The 22,180-nt window shown below is 35.2% G+C and overlaps 4 protein-coding genes across 7 annotated transcripts; 3 read left to right on the forward strand and 1 right to left on the reverse strand.

Moving 5' to 3' along the window:
- Positions 1 to 921: 921 nt before the first annotated feature.
- On the forward strand, positions 922 to 4,085 carry LOC105132689 (protein SUPPRESSOR OF GENE SILENCING 3-like). Its single transcript, XM_011036322.1, has 5 exons — positions 922 to 1,273; positions 1,899 to 2,832; positions 2,971 to 3,268; positions 3,372 to 3,616; positions 3,879 to 4,085. The coding sequence occupies exons 1-5, from the start codon at positions 942 to 944 to the stop codon at positions 3,975 to 3,977; spliced, it is 1,908 nt and encodes a 635-aa protein (XP_011034624.1). The 5' UTR covers positions 922 to 941; the 3' UTR covers positions 3,978 to 4,085.
- A 1,750-nt stretch (positions 4,086 to 5,835) lies between these two features.
- Positions 5,836 to 8,644, forward strand: LOC105132688 (uncharacterized). Of its 3 annotated transcripts, XM_011036321.1 has the most exons (6): positions 5,836 to 6,302; positions 6,806 to 7,260; positions 7,377 to 7,624; positions 7,886 to 8,028; positions 8,114 to 8,228; positions 8,325 to 8,644. In XM_011036321.1, exons 1-6 carry the CDS (start codon positions 5,929 to 5,931, stop codon positions 8,391 to 8,393), a joined length of 1,404 nt encoding a protein of 467 aa, XP_011034623.1. In that variant the 5' UTR covers positions 5,836 to 5,928; the 3' UTR covers positions 8,394 to 8,644. The 3 variants fall into 3 exon arrangements, with proteins under 3 accessions (XP_011034623.1, XP_011034621.1, XP_011034622.1); XM_011036319.1 differs by having other exon boundaries at positions 8,114 to 8,644; XM_011036320.1 differs by having other exon boundaries at positions 7,380 to 7,624; positions 8,114 to 8,644.
- Positions 8,645 to 11,220: 2,576 nt separating this feature from the next.
- On the forward strand, positions 11,221 to 14,767 carry LOC105132690 (4-coumarate--CoA ligase 1-like). The gene is made up of 5 exons (XM_011036323.1): positions 11,221 to 12,308; positions 13,571 to 13,769; positions 13,893 to 14,106; positions 14,206 to 14,308; positions 14,418 to 14,767. The coding sequence occupies exons 1-5, from the start codon at positions 11,313 to 11,315 to the stop codon at positions 14,526 to 14,528; spliced, it is 1,623 nt and encodes a 540-aa protein (XP_011034625.1). The 5' UTR covers positions 11,221 to 11,312; the 3' UTR covers positions 14,529 to 14,767.
- A 767-nt stretch (positions 14,768 to 15,534) lies between these two features.
- Positions 15,535 to 19,995, reverse strand: LOC105132691 (histone-lysine N-methyltransferase, H3 lysine-9 specific SUVH1). Of its 2 annotated transcripts, XM_011036325.1 has the most exons (4): positions 19,896 to 19,995; positions 17,574 to 19,756; positions 16,037 to 16,060; positions 15,535 to 15,864 (listed from the first exon to the last, which is right to left on the reverse strand). In XM_011036325.1, exon 2 carries the CDS (start codon positions 19,644 to 19,646, stop codon positions 17,634 to 17,636), a length of 2,013 nt encoding a protein of 670 aa, XP_011034627.1. In that variant the 5' UTR covers positions 19,647 to 19,756; positions 19,896 to 19,995; the 3' UTR covers positions 15,535 to 15,864; positions 16,037 to 16,060; positions 17,574 to 17,633. The 2 variants fall into 2 exon arrangements, with proteins under 2 accessions (XP_011034627.1, XP_011034626.1); XM_011036324.1 differs by lacking the exon at positions 16,037 to 16,060.
- Between the last annotated feature and the right edge of the window lie 2,185 nt (positions 19,996 to 22,180).

Genomic DNA, 22,180 nt, shown 5'->3' on the forward strand with positions numbered 1-22,180 from the left:
TCGGTTCACCCTCTTGCCAAGTTGGATATTTTCAAAGATTCGTGAGGTTAATTGTGCCTTCGGTCCCTACACTCTTGATCTTCTCTCCTTGATGTCCTTACCCTTATTTTTTATTGTTTTTTTAGTCTTGAATATAACTAGGCTGATCACATATTCCATGGAGAATATTTTATCTATCGATCTATATTCTATGTTCTATATTTATTTCTTTAATTGTCAGTAAAATCACATATTATTCCATCATTTGCCCAAATTTAAGAAATTACTCAATCTTTTTCAGAGGGAGTCGAGGACAGGCCTTGTCTTTGGTGTCGTCTCCTTACTTGGAATTATTTGCCATGTGCTCCTTCCATCAATTGTCATGCTTGTTAGTATGGCAGTTGAGAAGGACTAATGATTTAAGAAATGAGTAGTTAAAGGATGATATTAGAGTGAAATATATATTATAAGGACCAAAAAAAGATATAATTTCTAGCAGGGGATCAAATACGGCACTAACCCCATTCAATAGAATTAATTATGCTTTTATGTGCATGAACCATCAAACTTTTTGTAGCTAAATTCATTATTCGGTCCAGTTTCAATTAATTGGAATTATCTCAAAATAAAGATATAATTAACTCCTTTTTCTTTGTTTATCCACTCCCATTTTTTATGTGAGACAAGAGGCCATAACGCGTGCCTGACCCTGCACTCCTTGTCTAGGAAAAGCCTTGTAAAGCAAGTGAATCAAAGCTACAGAAGTGTTAAACCCTCAAGAGAAGTTGTCCGAGAAGCAACTTCCGAAGTAACCACAAAAGTGTTAAACCCTCGAAGGAAGTTGCCCAGGAAACAGCTTCCAAAGTAAGTTCTTGGCAGATATTTAAGTGGTAGATGTTGAGAGACAATGGTGCATTGTGAGAGAAAAGGATCAAGGTTGAAGACAGATTTGTGATAAGAACATGGCAACAGAACCAGCCTTCTTTGATCTTCTTATTAACAATGATGAAATTTTACGTGCTCGGTTAGAAGCTGGATTTGCTGAAGAATTACAGTTCCAAGAGGCTCCACAGCCTTCTTTGATCAGTTGTCAGATGCCAAGCATTGTGTCATCATCAACTCCGTCCAAGACCAACATGGAAGCAATTTCAGGACACAAGTTTGAACCATCACCGCAAGTGATAGAAAAAGGTCAATCATCACTGAGTTCTTGTGACATTTGCCTGGAAAGGAAAGAAAAATATCAGATCATTAAAAATGAAAGCTCTGGTCAGATATTTTGCTTAGGCTGCAGGTCAGTAAGTTTTAAATTTGAGAACAGCATATAGTAAATATTTTGTCCAAAACATTATTGCTAGTATGTCTTTATTATATGAGCTTGTTGATGATGTTACTACATTGAGCTATACCCACTTTTACATACCATTAGGCCTTATCGTCCTGTAGAAGTTTACTGTGTAAAGCAGGGAGGGGATTTGACCTGACTGATAAACTGGTAAGGAACAGTAGAATTTTCCACTAAATGCTAATTGCTAAGGCCAACATAACAATAGTTTGAGTATAAACAATCAATATCCTCTCAAAGGATTTAATCCATCGAAACTAAACTATAACTTTCGAAATATCGCTACAAATTCCCACTTTCCGGGCAGACTTTACAGATGAATTTCAGAAGAGCGTTGATTAAAACTTCCATATTAATCAGCAACAATTTTACATAAAGGGAAAGAGATGAATCTAATTCTTAGCTATTAGTAAAAGAATGATCTATCAAGTTCAGGAGCCTTTTCATTGGTCTGTTCAGTAAGGCAGAATTTTCTTTAATTGTTTTTTCCTCGAACAGAAAAGTTTGTCATCACTTAATTGAGTTTTGTTTCATGAACTCCTGTATTCTAAATTTTTTGACTAATTTTTCACAGCAAAACTTTGGAACTGTCAAAAAAAGAATGGTGCAGCAAAGAGTTGAGTATGGATATGGGTTCTAGAAATGACACTGCCAAGGTTGCAGTGAAAGCTGTCAGTCTCGACTCAGCACCAAATGAAGGTGAGTTGGGGTTCAGTGAAAGTAAGCATAGGAAAATGGCTGAACCCATTGTCGCAAAACAGCAGGGTCCACAGAGTCCTAATCCTAAAGCATGGGGATATACAGACGTGGATAAGAATCCAGCCATTCCAAGTAATGCTGATTCTGAGATGCCAGCTGACAGAGGAAATGGAGGCTTCCGAACACGCTCCAGATATTTCAAGAGCACTGCTGCACGATCTTTAGACAGGTCATGTGTGGGACAAATATGTAACACGCGAGGAGCTATTGATCGTACTCCAGGAAAGGGTTCAGACGCTGGTCAAGAAAGAGATGCAAATGGTATTCAGAATAATCTTATTGACTTGGTGGATGATCTTTCTGACTCTGATGCTTTTGATGATAATGATGAATCTGATTCTGATTCCGATCCCTCTGAAAAGAGCCCTGGGAATACCAAGAAGAGAACTCTGTTGAAGGAATTCCTTGGGATATTGGAGAAATTGGCACCTGCGGATGTCAATGAACATGCTAGGCAGTGGCACTGTCCTGTATGCCAAGGAGGTTCTGGTGCTAACAAATGGTACCAAGGCCTGCGGGCCCTGATATTACATGCCAAAACCAAACTTGGAAAAAGGGTGAAGCTCCACCAGGAATTCGCACGGCTGTTGGAAGAGAAGTTATGCAGTAAGGGAACTTCTGACATTCCTGCTGCCAAAGTGTTGAGTAAATGGAGAGGTATAAAACATGAGAAGAAAAATGATGAGATTGTTTGGCCTCCTATGGTCATCATTAGAAATACTAGCCTTATGAAAGATGAGAACAATAAGGTATGCGTGTCCTGTTCTCACATTCACAGAAAGAAATGAAGATAGAAATGCTGTTCAGTATTTAATTGTCATTGTTTCAAAAATAATGTATCTGATTATGATCTAATCAACTATTTGTTGCACCAAAATGGATTTCAGTGGGTTGGCATGACAAGCAAAGAGCTGCTCGACTCCTTCAGCTCATATGACGCTATCATGAAGGTTCAACATGCTTACAATTGTCATGGACATCGTGGGATTAGTGTTTTGATTTTTGAGAGCTCAGCAAGGGGCTTTTTAGAGGCAGAGCGCCTGCATAAGCATTTTGAAGAACAAGGAACAGGTAGAGATGCTTGGAATCATCGTCCAGTCTACTTCCTGCCAAATGAAGAGCGCCAACTTCATGGTTTCATGGCAATGAAAGAAGACGTGGATTGTTTCAACCAGTATTCAAAAGGTTCTATTTGCTTAACTTGAACTTTCGCGAACCTCAAATTCTGCCAATAAATCATATATACTCTATACTCTCTCAAGTGACATGCAATGCAATTGATCTGTAGGTAAGCCCAAGCTGAGATGTGAAATGAGATCATACCAAGAAATGGTTGTGAACAAGGTCAGGAAAATGAGCGAGGACAGTCACCAGCTTATCTGGATGAACAACAAGGTAGCTCAAGGACAAAGGCACCTAAAACTTCTTGAAGAATCAAATGCCATGTTGAGGGAAAGGCTGAAGAATGCAATGAAGGAAATTGATATTTTGAGACAGAAAATCAAATTGCAGCATGAACAGCACATGGAAGAGGTAACAGTCACCGAAGGCTCATGAGCTTATATGTCTTGCTTTTCCTGATGATTCTCTAGCTAAACAATCACTATTCACTACTGTCCATGAAAACCATGCTAGTTATTCATGACGAGTAATCTCCATATTCCTTGCATGATATCTAGTGCTAGAGGTGTAGATTCTCATTGCTTTGACCTGTTTTGCTCTCATGATTTTAACTGAATAATCTCTGTATGTCCCTTCATCTATTCTGACTGATCGTAACAACTCTTTTCTTTAGACGGACTTTCAAGAACAATTTTTCAAGGACCAAATAAAGAATATTCTTGAAGAAAGAGATGAAAAGGGAGGGGATCCTCAGAACACAGACGAGGAGTAATGGAGACATCACACTCAAGACATGGCTCACACGTCTGTAGAGTCCATGATGATGGAGGATAGCTCAATTTTTATTTTTATTTGGAATTATTTATAGGATTTAATTTTATTATTGTTAGATATTATATTTACAGGAATATTTGAGATTTTATTTTGATTTATTTATTGAGTTTAACTCAGTTATTATTGAATATTTTATTTAGTTTGGTATAAATTTAGTTATTTGTTCTAATTTTCATATTTATGTTTTATTTTTTAAAATATTAGAATTTTTTTATGATTTAATAAAATAACGGATTTTTCCTCAATTAAATTTTCTTAAAGTGTGTTTGGTAGTGTGTTTGGTAATGTGATAGCGGTTATTTTTCAAATAATTTTTTATATTAAACAATGGATTTTTCTTTAGTTAAATTCTTTTAGAGTGTGTTTGGTAGTGTGATAGCGGTTGTTTTTCAAATAAATTTTTATATTAAAATACATATTAATGATATTTTTTTATTTTTTAAAAATTATTTTTAATATAGTACATCAAAACAAAACAATGTAAAACGTATAAATTATATTAAATTTTAATAAAAATAAAAAATAAATTTTTTTTAAATTTTTTAAAATACAAGTTCAACACCGTTCTCAAACACTGCTTAGTCTTCCTAGTTTTTTTTCTTTACGTTTTAGTTATCAATAAACTTTTAATTATTCTCGTAATTAAACAATCCATGAACTTGTTCACATTCTCGAAAATTCAAAGCACATCGTAAACCCTAGATTTGTGAGCAAGTGATCTGAAAAACAAAGTTACACTCAGCTAAATACGCCATTCTTTTGACCAAAACCTTATCCCCTGTTCATCTTCCACACACAGACCAGCCACCCGGCCCTCTTCCACAGAAAAACTCATCCACACCACAAATCCAGTAACTAAAACCAAACCAGAAGAAAATTGTTTCAAGAAAACAAACCTCTTTCCCATAAACCTCCCTGGTAATAGAACCAACATTCACTGCTCTGCTGCCTAAGAACCCACCAGCCTCGTCGCCCACTGCACAATGCGTATCACCTATAACAAACCCAACAGCAGCCCCCAAATCAGACCGGTCCGCACCAGCAGAAGGACAGCAACCCTCTTCTCTCCGTCTGCACTGGGTCAAGTTTTATAATCATGTTGCATGATGTGAATGAATTAATTAATAGAATCTCTTAGTTGTGTTTCATATAAAAAAATGTGATCGCGTAGTAATTGTACACGGCTTAGATTTACGAAAAGAAACAAGTAGTGTTGAAAATGGATAAAAAGATCAAGAGATTTCTCTTCATTGACTGAGACAGAAGAGACCTAACAAAGATATAATTTCTAGCAGGGGATCAAATAGAGCACTAGCCCAAATCTATAGAATTTATTATTTTTTTATGTAGATGAATCAAACTTTTTGTAGCTAAATTCGTTGATGAGTTCAGTTTCAATTAATTGGAATTATCTCCTCCGATTATGTAGTGTATAAGGGATGATATATATATATATATATATATATATATATATATATATGTTTATGTTTTTTTGTTGTAATTGTTTTCTAAATAATTTTTTATACTAAAATATGTATTAATAATATTTTTTATTTTTAATATTAATACATTAAAATAATATTAAATATATTAAATTTTAATAAAAATAAAATTTTAAATTTTTTGCATCACGTTCTCAAACAGTATGTTACGTGATAGGAAAAGGACAAAAGGCCATAACGCGTGCCTGGCCTCCATTTCTTGGCTAGGAAAAGCCAAGGAAAGCAAGTCCATCAAAGGTAAAAAAGTGCTGAACCCTCGAGGAAGTTGCCAAAGAAACAGCTTCCAAAGTAAGTTCTTGACAGACATTTAAGTAGTAGATGTTGAGAGACCATGGTGCAGTGTGAGAGAAGAGGATCAAGGTTGAAGACAGATTTTGTGATAAGAACATGGCAATAGAGCCCGCCTTCCTTGATCCTCTTATTAACAATGATGGTTACTTTCCATCTTTCTTGCAGCAAAACGAATCAGAAGATGAGATTTTACGTGCCCTGTTAGATGCTCAATTTGCTGAAGAATTACAGTTCGAAGAGGCTCTAAAGGCTTCTTTGATCAGTTGTCAGATGCCAAGCAATGTGCCATCATCAACTCCGTCCAAGACCAACATGGAAGCAATTTTAGGACACAAGATTGAACCACCACCGCGAGTGCTAGAAAAGGGTGAACCATCTCTAAGTTCCTGTGACATGTGCCTGGAAAGGAAGGAAAAGTATCAGATCATTAAAAATGAGAGCTCTGGTCTGATCTTTTGCTTAGGCTGCAGGTCAGTATGTTCTAAATTTGAGAACAGCATACATTGAATGTCTTGTCCAAAACATTATTGCTATTATGTCTTTATTATATGAGCTTGTTGATGATGTTACTAAATTCACAGAAAATAGAAGATTACGAGATGTCATACAAAATTGCTCTTTCACCCAAAATTCCAAAATAACTCAAATCTCTAGCCACCAAAATATAGAGAATGTAAGCACTCCCGGAGAAGTCTTATCCTAAAATATGACAGCTTTAGATTTTTATATGGATTATATACATGAGTATTTATTTTCTCACTTTTGCCCATAATTTAGGACAAACCCAAGAAATGTAATTTTTGGCTATTAGTAAAAGAATGATCTATCAAGTTCAGAGCCTTTTCATTGGTCGTTCAGTTAGGCAGAATTTTATTTAATTTTTTGTTTCCTCGCACGGAAAAGTGTCATCACTTAATTGAGTTTTTGTTTCAAGAACTGCTGTGTTTTAAAATTTTTGAATAATTTTTTACAGCAAAACTTTGGAACTTTTAGAAAAGGAATGGCGCAGCCAAGAGTTGAGTATGGACACGAGTTCTAGAAATGACACTGGCAAGTCTCTCACTGTTGATGCCAGTAATGGTAATCCGACACCAAAGAGTGAAGCTGAATCAGTAAGTCCTGGTGCAGTGGAAGTTATCAGTCTCAACTCAGCACCAGATGAAGGTGAGTTGGGGTTTATTGAAAGTAAGCATGTGAAAATGGCTGAAACCATTGCCGCAAAACAGCAGGGTCCACAGAATCCTAATCCTAAAGCATGGGGACATACAGACATGGATCAGAATCAAGCCATCACAAGCAATGCTGATTCTGAGATGGCAGTTGACAGAGGAAAAGGAGGCTTCCGAACATGCCCCAGATATTTCAAGAGCACTGCTGCACGATCTCTAGATAGGTCATGTGAGGGACAAATAAGTAACACGCGAGGAGGTATTGATTGTATTCAAGTAGTTTTATCTGCTCAATTCTGTGCCATTGAATCTAAAAGTCTTCCAATAAATCATATATACTCTAAAATCTAAATGGCATGCTGTGCCATTGATCAGCAGGTAACCCCATGCTGAAATGTGAAATGGGATCATACGAAGAAATGGCTGTGAACCAGATCAGGAAAACGACCGAGGACAGTCACCAGTTTATCTGGATGAACAACAAAGTAGCTGAAGAACAAAGGCACCTAAAACTTCTTGAAGAATCAAATGTCATAATGAGGGGGAGGCTGGAAAATGCAATGAGGGAAATTGATGTTTTGAGACAGAAAATCAAATTGCAGCATGAACAGAACAAGGAAGAGGTAATAGTTACCGAAAGCTCATGAGCTTATATGTCTTGCCTTTTCTGATAGTTCTCTAGTTAAACAATCACTACTGTCCATGAAAACCGTGCTAGTTATTCATGATGAGTTACCTCCATGTTCCTTGCATGATATCTAGTGCTAGAGGTGTAGCTTCTCGTTGCTTTGACCTGTTTTGCTTCCATGGTTTTGATTTTAACTGAATAATCTCTGCATGTCCCTTTATCCATTTTGACTGATCATAACAATTCTTTTCCTAAGATGGACTTTCAAGAACAATTTTTCAAGGACCAAATAAAGATCATTCTTGAAAAAAGAGATAGAGAGAGCCCAGATGAGGAGGAGCATGAAAATGTTCATAAATCCAATGAAAGTCCTTGGAATACAGAGGACGACAAATACGGGTATATAACTGGCACCTTTATTGCTAGATATAAATCAGAATTTTTTGTTTCAGTAGGGTTCTCCTCACTCCATTTCTTGCTACAGAGTGCAGGAAACTGCCATGTCCAGAGTGAATAAAGAGAAAGAGAAGGAAGTAGCTGAGAAAGGTAAGCTAGCAGAGGAACAAGGAGGACAAGATGAAGGCAAGGAAGAGGAAGAGGAAGAGGTCAGTCTAGGAAATCTGTATGTGAAACTCATGGAGAATTCTCTTGAAACAGAAGACCCCGGTAATGTTTATGATTCCGTGATGGAGCAGAAAAGAAGATTGAGGAGCATGCGGGCTGAGAGACAAAGGCTTCTGGCTGCATTAAGGTTGAAGTTTTAAACACCTGTTTCAGCCCAACAGCACCTCCTTTTCGTTGTGAACTATTCGGCCTTGTTATCCTTCACCAGTCTGTAAGCAGAACAATTTCTTTGCATTTGAGGAGATTAACATGCAGAGAAATGCAATTTGCCTACCTGCATTGCTTTAAATCAATTATATCGAAGTCCCCTGAGGAACTGTGACCGTTGCATGTATTGCTCTTAGATGTTTGATTACCACTTACTGTGCACATGTTTTTAATTGTGCCTCCACTCATTTAGCAGTTGAATATTATATTTTCCTGCATGATATAGTTATAAGAGCAGGATTTGGTTAATATAAATCCTTTTTTTCATTTATCAAAATAAAATGATATTATTTTGATAAATAAAAACTTAACTTATTTGTTTTCGTATCTTAAAAGTGTTTTTTAAAAAAATTAAATTTTTTTATTTTTTTAGTAACTTCAAATTAATATGTTTTTAATATTTTTAAATTATTTTGATATACTAATATTAAAAATAATTTTAAAAAAATAAAAAAAATATTAATATATATTTTAATATGAAAAATTATTTAAAAAATAATTATAATTACACTACCAAACAAAATAAAAAGTCATCAAACCAAGTTTTATAACTACATTGCATGATGTGAATTAAAAGTTGGAGAAGAGCACATGATTTGTAATTACAACTAATTTAAGTTTAGGTGATGAGGAAGAGATGAGGAAACTACCTGGTTTTGGATGATTATGCTAATGTCGAGCTTAATTATTTTACAGGTTTAGATTTATTTTCATGGAGATTCTTCTACATGTTCTTGTTTTTCTTTTCTTTTTTTTTTTGGTTACTTGTTCCTTGGATTTCTCTTCATTGACCGAAACAGGAGACCGAACAAGATTCTATTTTGTATAATTTGATTCGATTTTTTAAAGATGCATTTCCATTAAGCTCCACCAACTCTATTTCTGGTCAAATTTCTCAGACGGGCCTTATCGACTTGGACAAAAAAATTCTCGCATGTGGTAGTGGTGGTAAAAAAAGAAGTTATTGGTGAAAATCTTTAGGTTACGGGTTGGATAAAAAATATATAATTATATTAAAAAAAATATAAACAGTGTTATTTTTTATTGTATATCATGAAATATTTGAAAACACCATTAAAAACTCTATCATTTATCCTATGAAATTCATGAAGACTAATATTAACTAATTTGATAATCGGAATATGCAAGAATATTGATTTTTTTTTTCTATATCAGATTCTTTTTTCTTTCAAAATCAGAAAATTAAAAACAACATAAATAAAGTTGTGAATCAAAATTGAATTTTAAAAAATATAAAGGAATGATAAGGTTTAATTTTATAAATTGAGGGATTAAAGTATATTTTTGAGATCAATTTTAGCCATTAAATATTTATATAATTGTTAATTTTTAAATATTGAAGTATATTCAAATTAATTCATATTAATCAAAAATAAAAAAGACACCGCTCAAGAAAAGAAACAAGTAGCGTTGAAGATGGATAAAAAGATGAAGAGGATGTCTCCTCTTTGACTTGGACCCAACAAGTTCCTCTTCCGAGCCTTGATTCGATTATTTAAAGAAGCATTCCCATTAGGCTCCACCAACTCCATGTCAGGTCAAATTCCTCCGACGCCCATCGGCTTGGACAAGATTCTGCATTTATTGGAAAGTCTTGCTTCCTCTTCATTCTTCTGTAGGCTTGGTTGTATGGGATCCTTTCTAATCATTTATTGACGTCGGCATGAACACAAAGGAAAGAGAAGTTAGGTCACTCCTCCTTTTTTATAGGTTTATATATATGTATATACACACACATATGCATGCATGAGGACCATGGCTATGATGGAGGTTCATAGGGTAGTTGTGATTGAGATATGTCTAGCACTAGTTTTTTTGTTTTTGTAGGTGTGATTTCTCATGATGACGGGAAAATTATATATATATAATGAATAATATTTGTTGGAGTGATTTGTTTATAAAATAGGTTTGGTAGATTCATGTTAGATTTATACATACTTTGCCAATAAGATATAGCTTTAAATATTGTTCTTTTCTTTGAAAACAAAAATTAGAGTCTTGAACTCGAACCCTTTTGCGAAAAAAATATATTCATGTGATATTTAATTTTATTGTTTTTTTGTAAAATGAATTAAATAGTTCGTCTAGATTCAAGAACTAATTAATTATTCTCTCTAATTTTGTAAAATAAATTAAAAAGGTCAAAGAGAGGTGACCAGTTGTCAAATGACTACTCGACTTGGGGGCATCGCAGCTCAATTTGAAAACTAAAATTAAAAAAGATTTAGATTATTAAATTATGAGGTTAATTCATGGGGTTATCTAATCATTTGTTATTAATTAAAATAATAGTATTTTTGTTAATTCAATCAAATTTATATGGGATTTGAATGGATTAATTACATCACAAAAAACCTAATCAAATTAATATCTTATTAGTGTATGATTTAGCTCTTTTGCATTTGAGGCAGTAGGTGAGAGGAGAGGCACAGGCGCTAGCAAATAAATTAGTGCATAAAATACAATGGATCGGTGGTCTGTGAAAAGGCAAGTGGAGGGCAAGCCACCCTCTCTCAAGTCAAAAGGCCACTTTCATAGCCAACCGAAATGGGAACCCACCACCGTTCCTCGCCATTAAACCCCAATCCCACCAACCCAACTCCACAGATTCTTCACCAAACGCATCCCAATTTTCAATCAATGTTTTCCCTATATTACCCCCCAACAACTCCATGATACCCAATTTATCCTTTCACCAACCCCCGCCCTCCATGCCAACCGATTCTATATCAGCATGAATGCTCTGCACTCTGCTTTCTCAGGTCTCCTACCATAAAAAAACAGAGGGCACCTAAAACTCACCATCTCTCCCTCTGCATCTTTAGCCCGCAATGGACGCCATAATGAATCCACAAGAAGAATTCATCTTTCGCTCAAAATTACCAGACATCTACATCCCGAAAAACCTTCCTCTGCATTCGTACGTTCTTGAAAACTCGTCTAAACATTCATCGAAACCTTGCCTGATAAATGGCGCGAACGGAGATGTCTACACCTATGCTGACGTTGAGCTCACAGCAAGAAGAGTTGCTTCTGGTCTTAACAAGATTGGTATTCAACAAGGTGATGTGATCATGCTTTTCCTACCAAGTTCACCTGAATTCGTGCTTGCTTTCCTAGGCGCTTCACACAGAGGTGCCATGACCACTGCTGCCAATCCTTTTTCCACCCCTGCAGAGCTAGCCAAACATGCCAAGGCCTCAAGAGCAAAGCTTTTGATAACACAGGCTTGTTACTACGAGAAGGTTAAAGATTTTGCCCGAGAAAATGATGTTAAGGTCATGTGCGTAGACTCTGCCCCAGATGGGTGCTTGCACTTTTCAGAGCTAACACAGGCTGATGAAAATGAAGTGCCCCAGGTCGACTTTAGTCCTGATGATGTTGTAGCATTGCCTTATTCATCAGGGACTACAGGGTTGCCAAAAGGGGTCATGTTAACGCACAAAGGGCTAATAACCAGCGTGGCTCAACAAGTAGATGGAGACAATCCTAACCTGTATTTTCACAGTGAAGATGTGATTTTGTGTGTGTTGCCTATGTTCCATATCTATGCTCTGAATTCAATAATGCTCTGTGGGCTGAGAGTTGGTGCCTCGATTTTGATAATGCCGAAGTTTGAGATTGGTACTTTGCTGGGATTGATTGAGAAGTACAAGGTATCTATAGCACCAGTTGTTCCACCTGTGATGTTGGCAATTGCTAAGTCACCTGATCTTGACAAGCATGACTTGTCTTCTTTGAGGATGATAAAATCTGGAGGGGCTCCATTGGGCAAGGAACTTGAAGATACTGTCAGAGCTAAGTTTCCTCAGGCTAGACTTGGTCAGGTATGCATGCCCCCTTCATTTTTCTTACATCATATCTACAGTTTTTTAATTTTTATTTGTTCGTTTATCTCTATCATTTTCCCCATTCTTGTTTGATCAACAGAAAACTACAATCCCTCGAAAGGGGGGCATCTTTTTATCTGGTTTTCAACGTATATTTTCCTAATTTAATACTCGGTAAAATCTGTTCTCCAATAATTTAGCGTTTACAATATGACAGTAAATATTTCTTTTCTTCTGGGATGACAGAAAGTACGTTATTATACTGCTAATATACTCCTCCAAATTAGTGGTCTCAGAATAACATCAAGGGGGGGAATCCATTTGCGAAATGGGACTGGAAACCAATAAAAAGAAATCGATAAGACATGGTCATAGATTTTTTTTTATTGAAGTAGGTCCACCATCTCCTATCTCAGATATGGAGCCATGGACTCCACGTCTCCACCCGGTATCTGTGCTGCACAAAGCTGATGGGCCGGCTCTGTTATAGCATACAGGAACGTAATTTAATACTCTTTAATCAACATTAATTAGTCTCTCTTTCTTCATTGAAGTTAATAAATGTGTACCATCTCATTGGAATTTAGACAGACCTTGTCGGTTATTAATTAGTCTCTCTTTCTTCATCGAAGTTAATAAATGTGTACCATTTCATTGGAATTTAGACAGACCTTGTCGGTTTATTTTTCCATTAAATTTTAGGAGGGCCGTAGTTGTGTCCTACTCAGTGCTTACAAGTATTAAAACCCGAAAAATAGGTTATATTTTTAGCCTTTCAAGGATGTATTTATTTTTAGTTTCAGTTTGTGCTTTATGGTATTAAATTGATTTTTTTAATGATTTTAATATGATAATATAAAAAATATTAAAAAAATTAAAAGACACTTGTAGAAAAGCACTCTCCACCGTAATACAAACATAAAATTTCTACCATTAGCTTATTTTTAAGAAGATAGTTTTTCTTTTTTTAATACTTAGGGGGTTGAAGGGTCTTTCTCACCATGAAATTAATGTAACCAATATCACATATGTAATTTTTAACAGATCACCTCCTCCTCCTGTGTATAATCAACATTAATTTCATAGGGTATGGACTAAAGGATGGGAGTTTTGCAGCTAAGTTCTGATGCACTGTCTTTTGGATCATTCCCATGTCTTGCATGCGTGAATTGTGCTTTAATGCATACAAGATTTTAATGTTAAAATAGAAAATATGCATACAGAGCAAGGCTAATCAATGATTTCATTTGATGTAATAGGGATATGGAATGACCGAGGCAGGACCTGTTCTAGCAATGTGCTTGGCATTTGCCAAGGAACCATTTGACATAAAACCAGGTGCATGTGGGACTGTAGTCAGGAATGCAGAGATGAAGATTGTTGACCCAGAAACAGGGGCCTCTCTACGAAGGAACAAGCCTGGTGAGATCTGCATCCGGGGTGATCAGATCATGAAAGGTAAGAGAAAGTCTCCCCATTGAAAAATCAGATAATTGATTCTTAATCTTATGTTGATTAATTTTTTCAAAATATATACATATATAATTCTGAAATGCTGTGTGGACTTTTGTATATGTCCAGGATATCTTAATGACCCTGAGGCAACCTCAAGAACAATAGACAAAGAAGGATGGTTGCACACAGGCGATATCGGCTACATTGATGATGATGATGAGCTTTTCATCGTTGACAGATTGAAGGAATTGATCAAGTATAAAGGGTTTCAGGTTGCTCCTGCTGAACTCGAAGCTTTGTTACTAGCCCATCCCGAGATATCCGATGCTGCTGTAGTGGGGTAATTGCCTGAGACCGACACCTTAGCTACTACACTAATGGTAACCTGTTTCATTACCCTTGAATATGAATCTAACATGGGAAATAATCTCAATTTCAGAATGAAAGATGAGGATGCAGGAGAAGTTCCTGTTGCATTTGTAGTGAAATCAGAAAAGTCTCAGGCCACCGAAGATGAAATTAAGCAGTATATTTATGAACAGGTAAACCCTACTCTTCAATCAATTTATTTCTCATTAATTGAGAGAGAGAAAAACAAGCTGTGCTTCCACTAGTTGCTGACAAGTTCCCGACATGATCATGATGATGCAGGTGATATTCTACAAGAGAATAAAACGAGTTTTCTTCATTGAAGCTATTCCCAAGGCACCATCAGGCAAAATCCTGAGGAAGAATCTGAGAGAAAAGTTGCCAGGCATATAACTCAAGATGTTACTGAACATTTAACCGTCTGTCCTATTTCTTTAATACTTGCGAAAAAGCCAATGAATCATTGTAGTGTTGAATCAAGCATGCTTGGAAAAGACACGTAGCAAACGCAAGAACGTTACTGTTCTTGCATACAAGCTCTTTAATGTTGCATTCGTACTTGGGAAAACATAAGTTCTCCTGTCGCCACATGGAGTAATTCAATTGAATATTTTCGTTTCTTTAATGATAAATCAAGACACATCATGGAGTTGGTGATTTGTTCCACCAGCAACAGAAAGCAATAAAGGAACCTCTTCAACGTAATTGCTTGCCATTATCAATTAGACAAACGGTGGATGGAGGGACAAGTTGCTTTCACCACTGAGCAAAATTGATCCATCCATTCCACTGGTGATAAAAATTATCGAAGACGACTCTAATGTCTATAGCAACAACTTAAAGCTATCCTTGCTTTTACAAGCGAATACACACACACACACACACACTATTGTAAAAGGACCAATCAGCTTAGTAGCAACTACGTTTTACCTTAGTCATAATTTTAAAAGTTTTGAAAGTATATTGCTTACAGCTTTACACTAAAAATGTAAAAACTCCATTGAGCCATATATCGAGAAAAAAAGCAAACACCTCATGCTGCCCAACACCACAAACACCACAAATGCATGCATCCCATGAGCTCGAACACACATCTAGATACTAATATATTTGGATTTAAATAATATATCTAAATCAATCTATTTTTCACCTAAAAATAAACTCAGATAACTTAACTGAACTTAAATTTAAGTGGAATACAATCACATTAATTTATAAAAATAAAATAATTCTTGAACCCCTTTTCTCTATAAAAAATAAAATAAAATAAAATAAAATAAGACTCATTGACTATAAATACCTCATAAATCCCACCATGTTCAAGATTTATAATTTTTTCATTCTTAATATTTTTATCGTGTATATTTTCAAAACCGGTTAAGATCAGATTATTCACAGCTACAGAAACATCGGATCTTCGTCAACCAACAGTCTGGCGTTCCTACAGCATTGGTAAGGTGCAAAATATTTTAAAGTTATAGGCGCGAGTATAAACATACTGCTACAGAAGCTTCATCAAAAGCTTATTATATTACAAGGGATTATGTGGTCTGCACAAAATTTGAAAGCCCCAAGGACTTGTGAGGTCGTGCGCCATGAAAAAGGGTCTTTAGCAGTCTGTCCTACCTAGCTCCATATGATGACAGAGAAACTGAAAAGTGATCCCTATTTGATTGTAACGCAGCGCAAAAGCACACTTCAAAAGGCATAGTTTTAGCATCCCCTGGGACTGCATTACAAGAAATGAAGTATGACGAGATGTCTCAATGATGCAATGGAGATTTAGAAAAAGGTGAAGAAAACAGCATCACAGCAATTCTGAACAAAATCATAGCTACAATCACTTTCCATTACAGGGTATGAGAAAGGATGGAAATAGTTGCTTCCAAGGTTCACATTAACAAAAATGTGTGCTTGCACCAGGCCTGTATAAATACAACCAACCATAAAAGAATAAAGACATCAAAGAAATAATACAAAATGGAAACACACAAAATCCAAGTTTAAATCAGTTTCTATTGCAGTTGCTTGCACCATGCATGTCTAAACATAACCAGCCAAACAAGTTAGGAGAGATCATATAAATTGGCAACTCCAGCAGCATAGGCAAGAAGAATAATTTATGATATTCAAGATGGTTGGCAACTCCAGCAGCATATTAAAACTTCTTGCTTTCTATCAGTTACATGTTAAGTGGAGAAAATGCTTAAGCAGTCCGGTTTTCTTCTTTTGGGTCAATACCTAATCTAATTGCAGCCACTAAAGCAATGTGAAATGCAAGGCAGGCAAATATTTATGACACTAGCACGGAGGGAGTCATTTGTAGTGTGAACTTGAAGGAAAAAAGCTTATTGATATGCTAATAAAATACACCCTGAGTATCTTTAGCTTGGGATACTATTAGGAGTTTGGAGGGATAGAGTATTAGGGGTTTGGTTATTAATGAAACCGAGGAAAAGGTATGGCTGAAATTGAAACACTTGGTTCTATTGAATTGAGAGCACGGTTTTATGGGAAGAGAAGAAAAGGAAACAGATAGATGGGAGGGGGGGATAGAAGGAAAAGCAGGGGATACCTCAGAATCAAAAGCAATAAAAAGAAGATTGAATTTACCAGACACTTTTAACAGGGTCTCACTGGTCAATGTGCAACTGAAGATACTTGAACAAAGCAATCAGGGGATAGCATAGAATCACAAGCAAGAAAATAAAATCTTACATACAAAGGTTCCACACCAATGACTCCTTGAAAATAGAGGAAAAGGCCATTTGCCTATCAAGATTTGATTATCACAGATCCTCATTTAGCAAGAGTTTCAGCCGTAACAACAGTTAGTATTTTTCAATAGATTAAGAATCTAACTACTGGAACTAAAAAGAGAAGTAAGACAATCATAGACGATGCAATTCATCATCAAAAAGGAAGAATAAAATTGGCTTCTACAGCATTGTAACAGAATTGTTCATGATCTGCTACATATTTCATGATGTTAACTGTCCACTTAAGAACATGTTTCTGGATAGGATCACCTTGACAGTGATCATAGCGTTGCTTCCAATAAATATAACTTTTGACTATACAAAAGCTAGTATTCAAAATATTAAGCTGCCTTGCATAGAAAAGTTATTAAATTAAAACTTTTTTATTTATTGAACATCACTATATTATGCATTTGAATAAGTTCAAAGATTTAGTTGGTTAACATCTTTAAACACGCTATTTTTTATTTTCCCTCGAATTATCTGTGTGATATGGTCACAAACAAGTTTCTAATTTTTGCATGCATATAATACCTTTACAATTCACAAGTGAGTTGAACCCAAAAAAGCACACCAACATCATGTAATTGGCATGATGGAAGTACGTAAACCATGCACAATTATAAGCATCAGAAACAACTAGCTACAAGTAAAAATAAACACGGGAAAGACTTCAAACCTTTTCAGCCGTGACCATGCTTGCAGCCACTAGAACCCACAAACATGCACTTGTTAACCGTCAACCATAGTAGCCCCGACATATGGGAGCTCCACATAAACATTTCCTTCTTCCATGTGATGTGCTCCCACCATCAGCTGCAGCCTCACCCGAGCGAGATTTCCCATAATCAAAAGTCAACTCTGTCATAGGGGGGATGTGTCTCATTGCAAAAAAGGCAATGTGGATAAAAGATTCATTGTTGTTTTCATACATAACTGGCTGCCAGAAAACATTTGGATAACAACTGTGATTCATGAATCGAGCTACATTTCCAACATTCTTTGAGCTTATCACAAAGGGAGAGGGGACATTGGGTTCCTCACTAGCTTCAATAGAACTGTCCTCCTCTACTAACCCAGGTTCATAGTTCCACTTGAAAGATTCATAAACATGGGAGGTATCAAACACATAGCCATCTCGTTCACCTTCTTCTCCAACCTGGCTAACCTTTTCTATCACTTCACCAGCATATTCACAGATAAAAGTACCAGCACGAAAAGAATCCCATGACCGCAGGCCCCAACCTCTGTCCTTTGTTTTGAACACTTCCAAACGAGCTTTTAAGCCAGTCTGAGATGCCCGATTTTTGCAATTAGGAAAGCATGGACATGTGGGACCACATTCATGTATCATTGGAGCCCGGCAGACTAGAACTCCATTGGCAGTGTACGGGAAGTTACCTTCATTTTTTCTAATGCAGGAGCAGTTCAAATTGCCTGGTTGGCATGCATTTCGACAGTTGCACCCATAAGCAGGTTGTGTTAATTTAAATGATTTAGAATACTTGACAGTCGAGACATATGTGAAGTGAGCAGGCCCCTTCTCTTCATCAACATCATTTACGAGTGCAACAGGCATGCTTTCAGCCCCTGAAGTGAGATCTGGAAGAATTAGTCCAGCCCTTGAGGAAAGCCCTTCCTTCCACTTTTCAATTGATTTCCAAACACCAAAAGCATCTGGCTGCCCAGGAATTCTAACCAACTTATACTTGAATATATTGCAACCAGATTTTGCCTTCTCCACCCACGACTCCTGGATCCTAAACAGGCCATCATATAAATAGACCTTTGACGCTTGATTGACAGAGTCTTTCATACCCCGAATGACTCTCACTTCATTGCCCCGGCGCAAACTCCTCTCTAATGCAAGGTTACCCCTCTCAAGTTTCTGATCAGTTGCTCCCTTATCCTTGTTGGCAGCCCCTCCCTGCCCACTGTATATTAAAACATCCTTATCCTCAGCATCATCATCATAATAACCAGACGAAACGATACTTACAGCCAGCGGTTCTTCCTCTAAATCATTCCTTACAGACATGTAGTCAATCCCACCCATGGATGGAGCATGCAATCCCAGTAAGCACATTTCCATTCGGAAAAAGAAAATATCGCCAATCTCAACTCCAGGAACTGTTCCAATTCTCTTCCTCATATTTGTTCGCACCTGTTTGGTCATCAAAATATTCCCTGCTTTCAGATCCGCCCGCCTAATAATCCCAACAGGCGATTCCTTAGCATCTTCTAATTGACTAAGCCTTCTCCTAAGTGCATCGAACCTCATTAGTATACTATGAACTACTTCCCTGTTACCATCATCCCTTTCAGACAAACCAACTCCTACAACAAAATTATTCTCATCAACAGACAAGGTAAAATCCAAATCTTGAATCTTCCTCGCTCTTTTCTGCGAAGAAGACTTGGGTTTCCGCTTAGCTGAGCCCGTGCTACCATCATAGGACTCATATCCTTCATCAAAAGGATCCCCATTGGACTTCGTAGCTCGAAACGAGCGAAGGGGAGCTGCAGGAGTGGTGTGTGTCTGTTGATTAAGGTCAGGTGTTGCTTGTGAACCCTGTGGTGCACTAAAAGGATAAAATGGTGCAAACCCAGATGAGTAAGGCCCAAAAGGTGGTGCTTTGGAACTAGAAGGAAACACCGGTACTAAAGTACGCAGTGGTTCCACATCCAAAACTCTTGTCTTATCAATTATAGGTGTTGAATGATTACCTGATCCACCTCCTTCCATTACCATTTAAAACAAATAAAGACAGCTCACAAAATACCAACAAACATCAATAAGCCACAGTGACCTAAAAACCCAAAAAAAAAAACCCAATTCACTGCACGCTTGATTCTCTCTTCCTGCAGCAAGAAAGAGGAAATCAAGGACTGCATGTTGTTAAAATAAGCAGAAATTGAAGATCTCTGAAGTTATATGGACCCACATTTTGAAATTAATCAATAAATTACAACAAAAGAAGAGAAGGGTTACATTATTTACCTCTCAACAATTTGTTGAATGCTTAGGGCTTGTAGAGAGAGAGAGGCAGAGAGAGAAACTGAGAGTAATAGAGACGGGTTTATGTATGAAGAGACATGATCTCACTCCAATGTGTGCATAGAGTAAGGAATAACTATATCTTTGACCTTAGAGTTTTTATAATGTTTCACTTTCACCCCTCTTAGTTTTAAGTTTTCAATATTACTCTCATGGTTTCCTAAAAGTTCAATAATTTCATTGATATTCAATAAAATAAAAATAAATTAATATTATTCGCATACTTTGTTCATAGAAAATACAACAATAGTAATTGCAGCTCGTTAAAAAAAATGAAGTGACGTACAATAATGTTGATTATTATAATGTAAATTATTTTTAAAATAGTTTTTTATTTGAAAATATATTAAAATAAATTTTTTTATTTTTTATTTTTACATTAGTATATAAAAAAATTAAAAAACCATTAATTTAAATTTTTTTCAAACCAAAAACACATAAAAGTAGACATAAAAGTTGTGCATAACATCCTCGTCAAGTATTTGGTATTATAATAGATGTTATTCAAAAACACATAAAAGTTGTGCATAACATCCTCATCAAGTATTTGGTATTATAATAGATGTTATTTTTTGTTTTGTCTAAAATTACATAAAAAAGATTATTTGATTAATTAAATAATTTTTTTTATTGGATTCTACACATAATTAAATTTAATTTTTTTTTAAATCTTGGTGTTGTAAAAGTTAAAATAATTTGTTTTCATTCATGAAGATTTACTTTTCATTTATTTTTTAGGTAAAAAATCATCTCATAATATTTTTTTTATCAAACATGTTTTTTTTAAAAAAAATTATTTTATAAAAATAAAAATTAAAAATATTTTTTATAATATAATTTTTAAATTGTAATTGCAAGAGTATAATTACCTAGGTTCACCTGCTAAAATGTAGTTGTAGTTGTTTTTCAAAATATTTTTTATTCAAAAATATATTAAAATAATATATTTTGTATTTTTAAAAATTATTTTTTGATATTAGAACATTAAAATAATTCTAAAAATACCAAAAAAATTATTAATTTGAAAAAAAAAGAAAAAAATTAAAAAATTTCAATTCTTTTTTAAAATACTTTAAGAACAAAAAAAAAGAATTGTAAGCATTTATTTAATCTATTCCCTTTTTTTATTTTTGTGCTTGTAAGTTGTTGCATGAGATGACTGCTAAAGTAGTGTTTGTCTTTCTTAAAAAGCATCAAGTTATTTATTTAATTTACTTTAAAATGTGTGGTTTGCAACGCATTAAACCATGTGAACAAACATTCTCACACGACTGATTTCATAAGTTAGCCCACTAAGATATTTTGGGGCCACTTGAATATTCTTAACAACAAGGAAATGATGGGCCGAAGGAAGCAAATTTTGAGCCTGAATCTTTACGTTAAAAAAACGAGACAGCTTCAAAAGTAAAAACTCGAATGACAGTAGAACGGCGTACAAGAGAGAACCTCATGTTCCTCTTTCCTCCGCCGTTTATGGCTGAGTTCTTGAACATCACCGCGGCGGAGCTAAAATTTGTGAACCAAGTTATTCATATGGTGTTCAATCCTCATAAAATCCAGCCACCAAGCATTAAAATCTCATTCGAATTTGTTCTTCGTATGTGCTTTAAATTTTGTATTTTGGTTTGTTTCTATTTACAAATTAGATGTGGTTGTTTTTTAAAATAATTTTTATTTATAAATTTATTAAAATAATATTTTTTTATTTTTAAAAAATTATTTTTGATATTAATATATCAAAATTATTTAAAAATATTAATTAAAAGTATATAAAAAAAAAATTTTAAAAAAAAAGATAAAACAAACACGATTATAGACTTGTGATATTCACTTCAATTTCATTAAAAATATCTAATTTTTTAAACTATAGAGTTATACGTTTCAATATTTCCCTTTAAGAAAGGATCTGCTTGTGTAATTTTAAAAACTCATTTAAAGATTTTGTAAAAGGGTTTTGAGTGGAGAAGGAGGAGCCAAAATCTTTTTATTTTTTAATTATCAACTCTTTTTATTTTTTAATTATCAACTCAATTCTGTTTGAAAAGAAAAATGATTAAAACTTGATGATATCTAGAATTATTGCTCATAACTTGAATTTTCTTATTAATTATACTAGAATGGTATGTAATGAAAATAGTAGTAAATAGTTTGTTAAGGATGAAATAACATGAGATTATTTTGGATGGTTTAGCGAAATAGTTATTAAAGGTGATATAACTTGATGAGTT

Source organism: Populus euphratica, unplaced genomic scaffold, assembly GCF_000495115.2.
Source record: "Populus euphratica unplaced genomic scaffold, PopEup_1.0 scaffold87.1, whole genome shotgun sequence".
In the NCBI taxonomy this organism is placed as follows: Eukaryota; Viridiplantae; Streptophyta; class Magnoliopsida; order Malpighiales; family Salicaceae; genus Populus; species Populus euphratica.

Bases quoted from the DNA above. Each gene is read 5' to 3' on its own strand.
- LOC105132688 (XM_011036319.1), top strand. From the start codon at position 5,929: ATGGCAATAGAGCCCGCCTTCCTTGATCCTCTTATTAACAATGATGGT. The intron at 7,261-7,376 runs GTATTGATTGTA...GCCATTGATCAG, and splicing joins AATAAGTAACACGCGAGGAG to CAGGTAACCCCATGCTGAAA. The intron at 8,029-8,113 runs GTATATAACTGG...TTCTTGCTACAG, and splicing joins ACAGAGGACGACAAATACGG to AGTGCAGGAAACTGCCATGT.
- LOC105132691 (XM_011036324.1), bottom strand. From the start codon at position 19,646: ATGGTAATGGAAGGAGGTGGATCAGGTAATCATTCAACACCTATAATT.
- LOC105132689 (XM_011036322.1), top strand. From the start codon at position 942: ATGGCAACAGAACCAGCCTTCTTTGATCTTCTTATTAACAATGATGAA. The intron at 2,833-2,970 runs GTATGCGTGTCC...AATGGATTTCAG, and splicing joins TGAAAGATGAGAACAATAAG to TGGGTTGGCATGACAAGCAA. The intron at 3,617-3,878 runs GTAACAGTCACC...TCTTTTCTTTAG, and splicing joins ATGAACAGCACATGGAAGAG to ACGGACTTTCAAGAACAATT.
- LOC105132690 (XM_011036323.1), top strand. From the start codon at position 11,313: ATGGACGCCATAATGAATCCACAAGAAGAATTCATCTTTCGCTCAAAA. The intron at 13,770-13,892 runs GTAAGAGAAAGT...GTATATGTCCAG, and splicing joins GGGTGATCAGATCATGAAAG to GATATCTTAATGACCCTGAG. The intron at 14,107-14,205 runs GTAATTGCCTGA...TCTCAATTTCAG, and splicing joins TCCGATGCTGCTGTAGTGGG to AATGAAAGATGAGGATGCAG.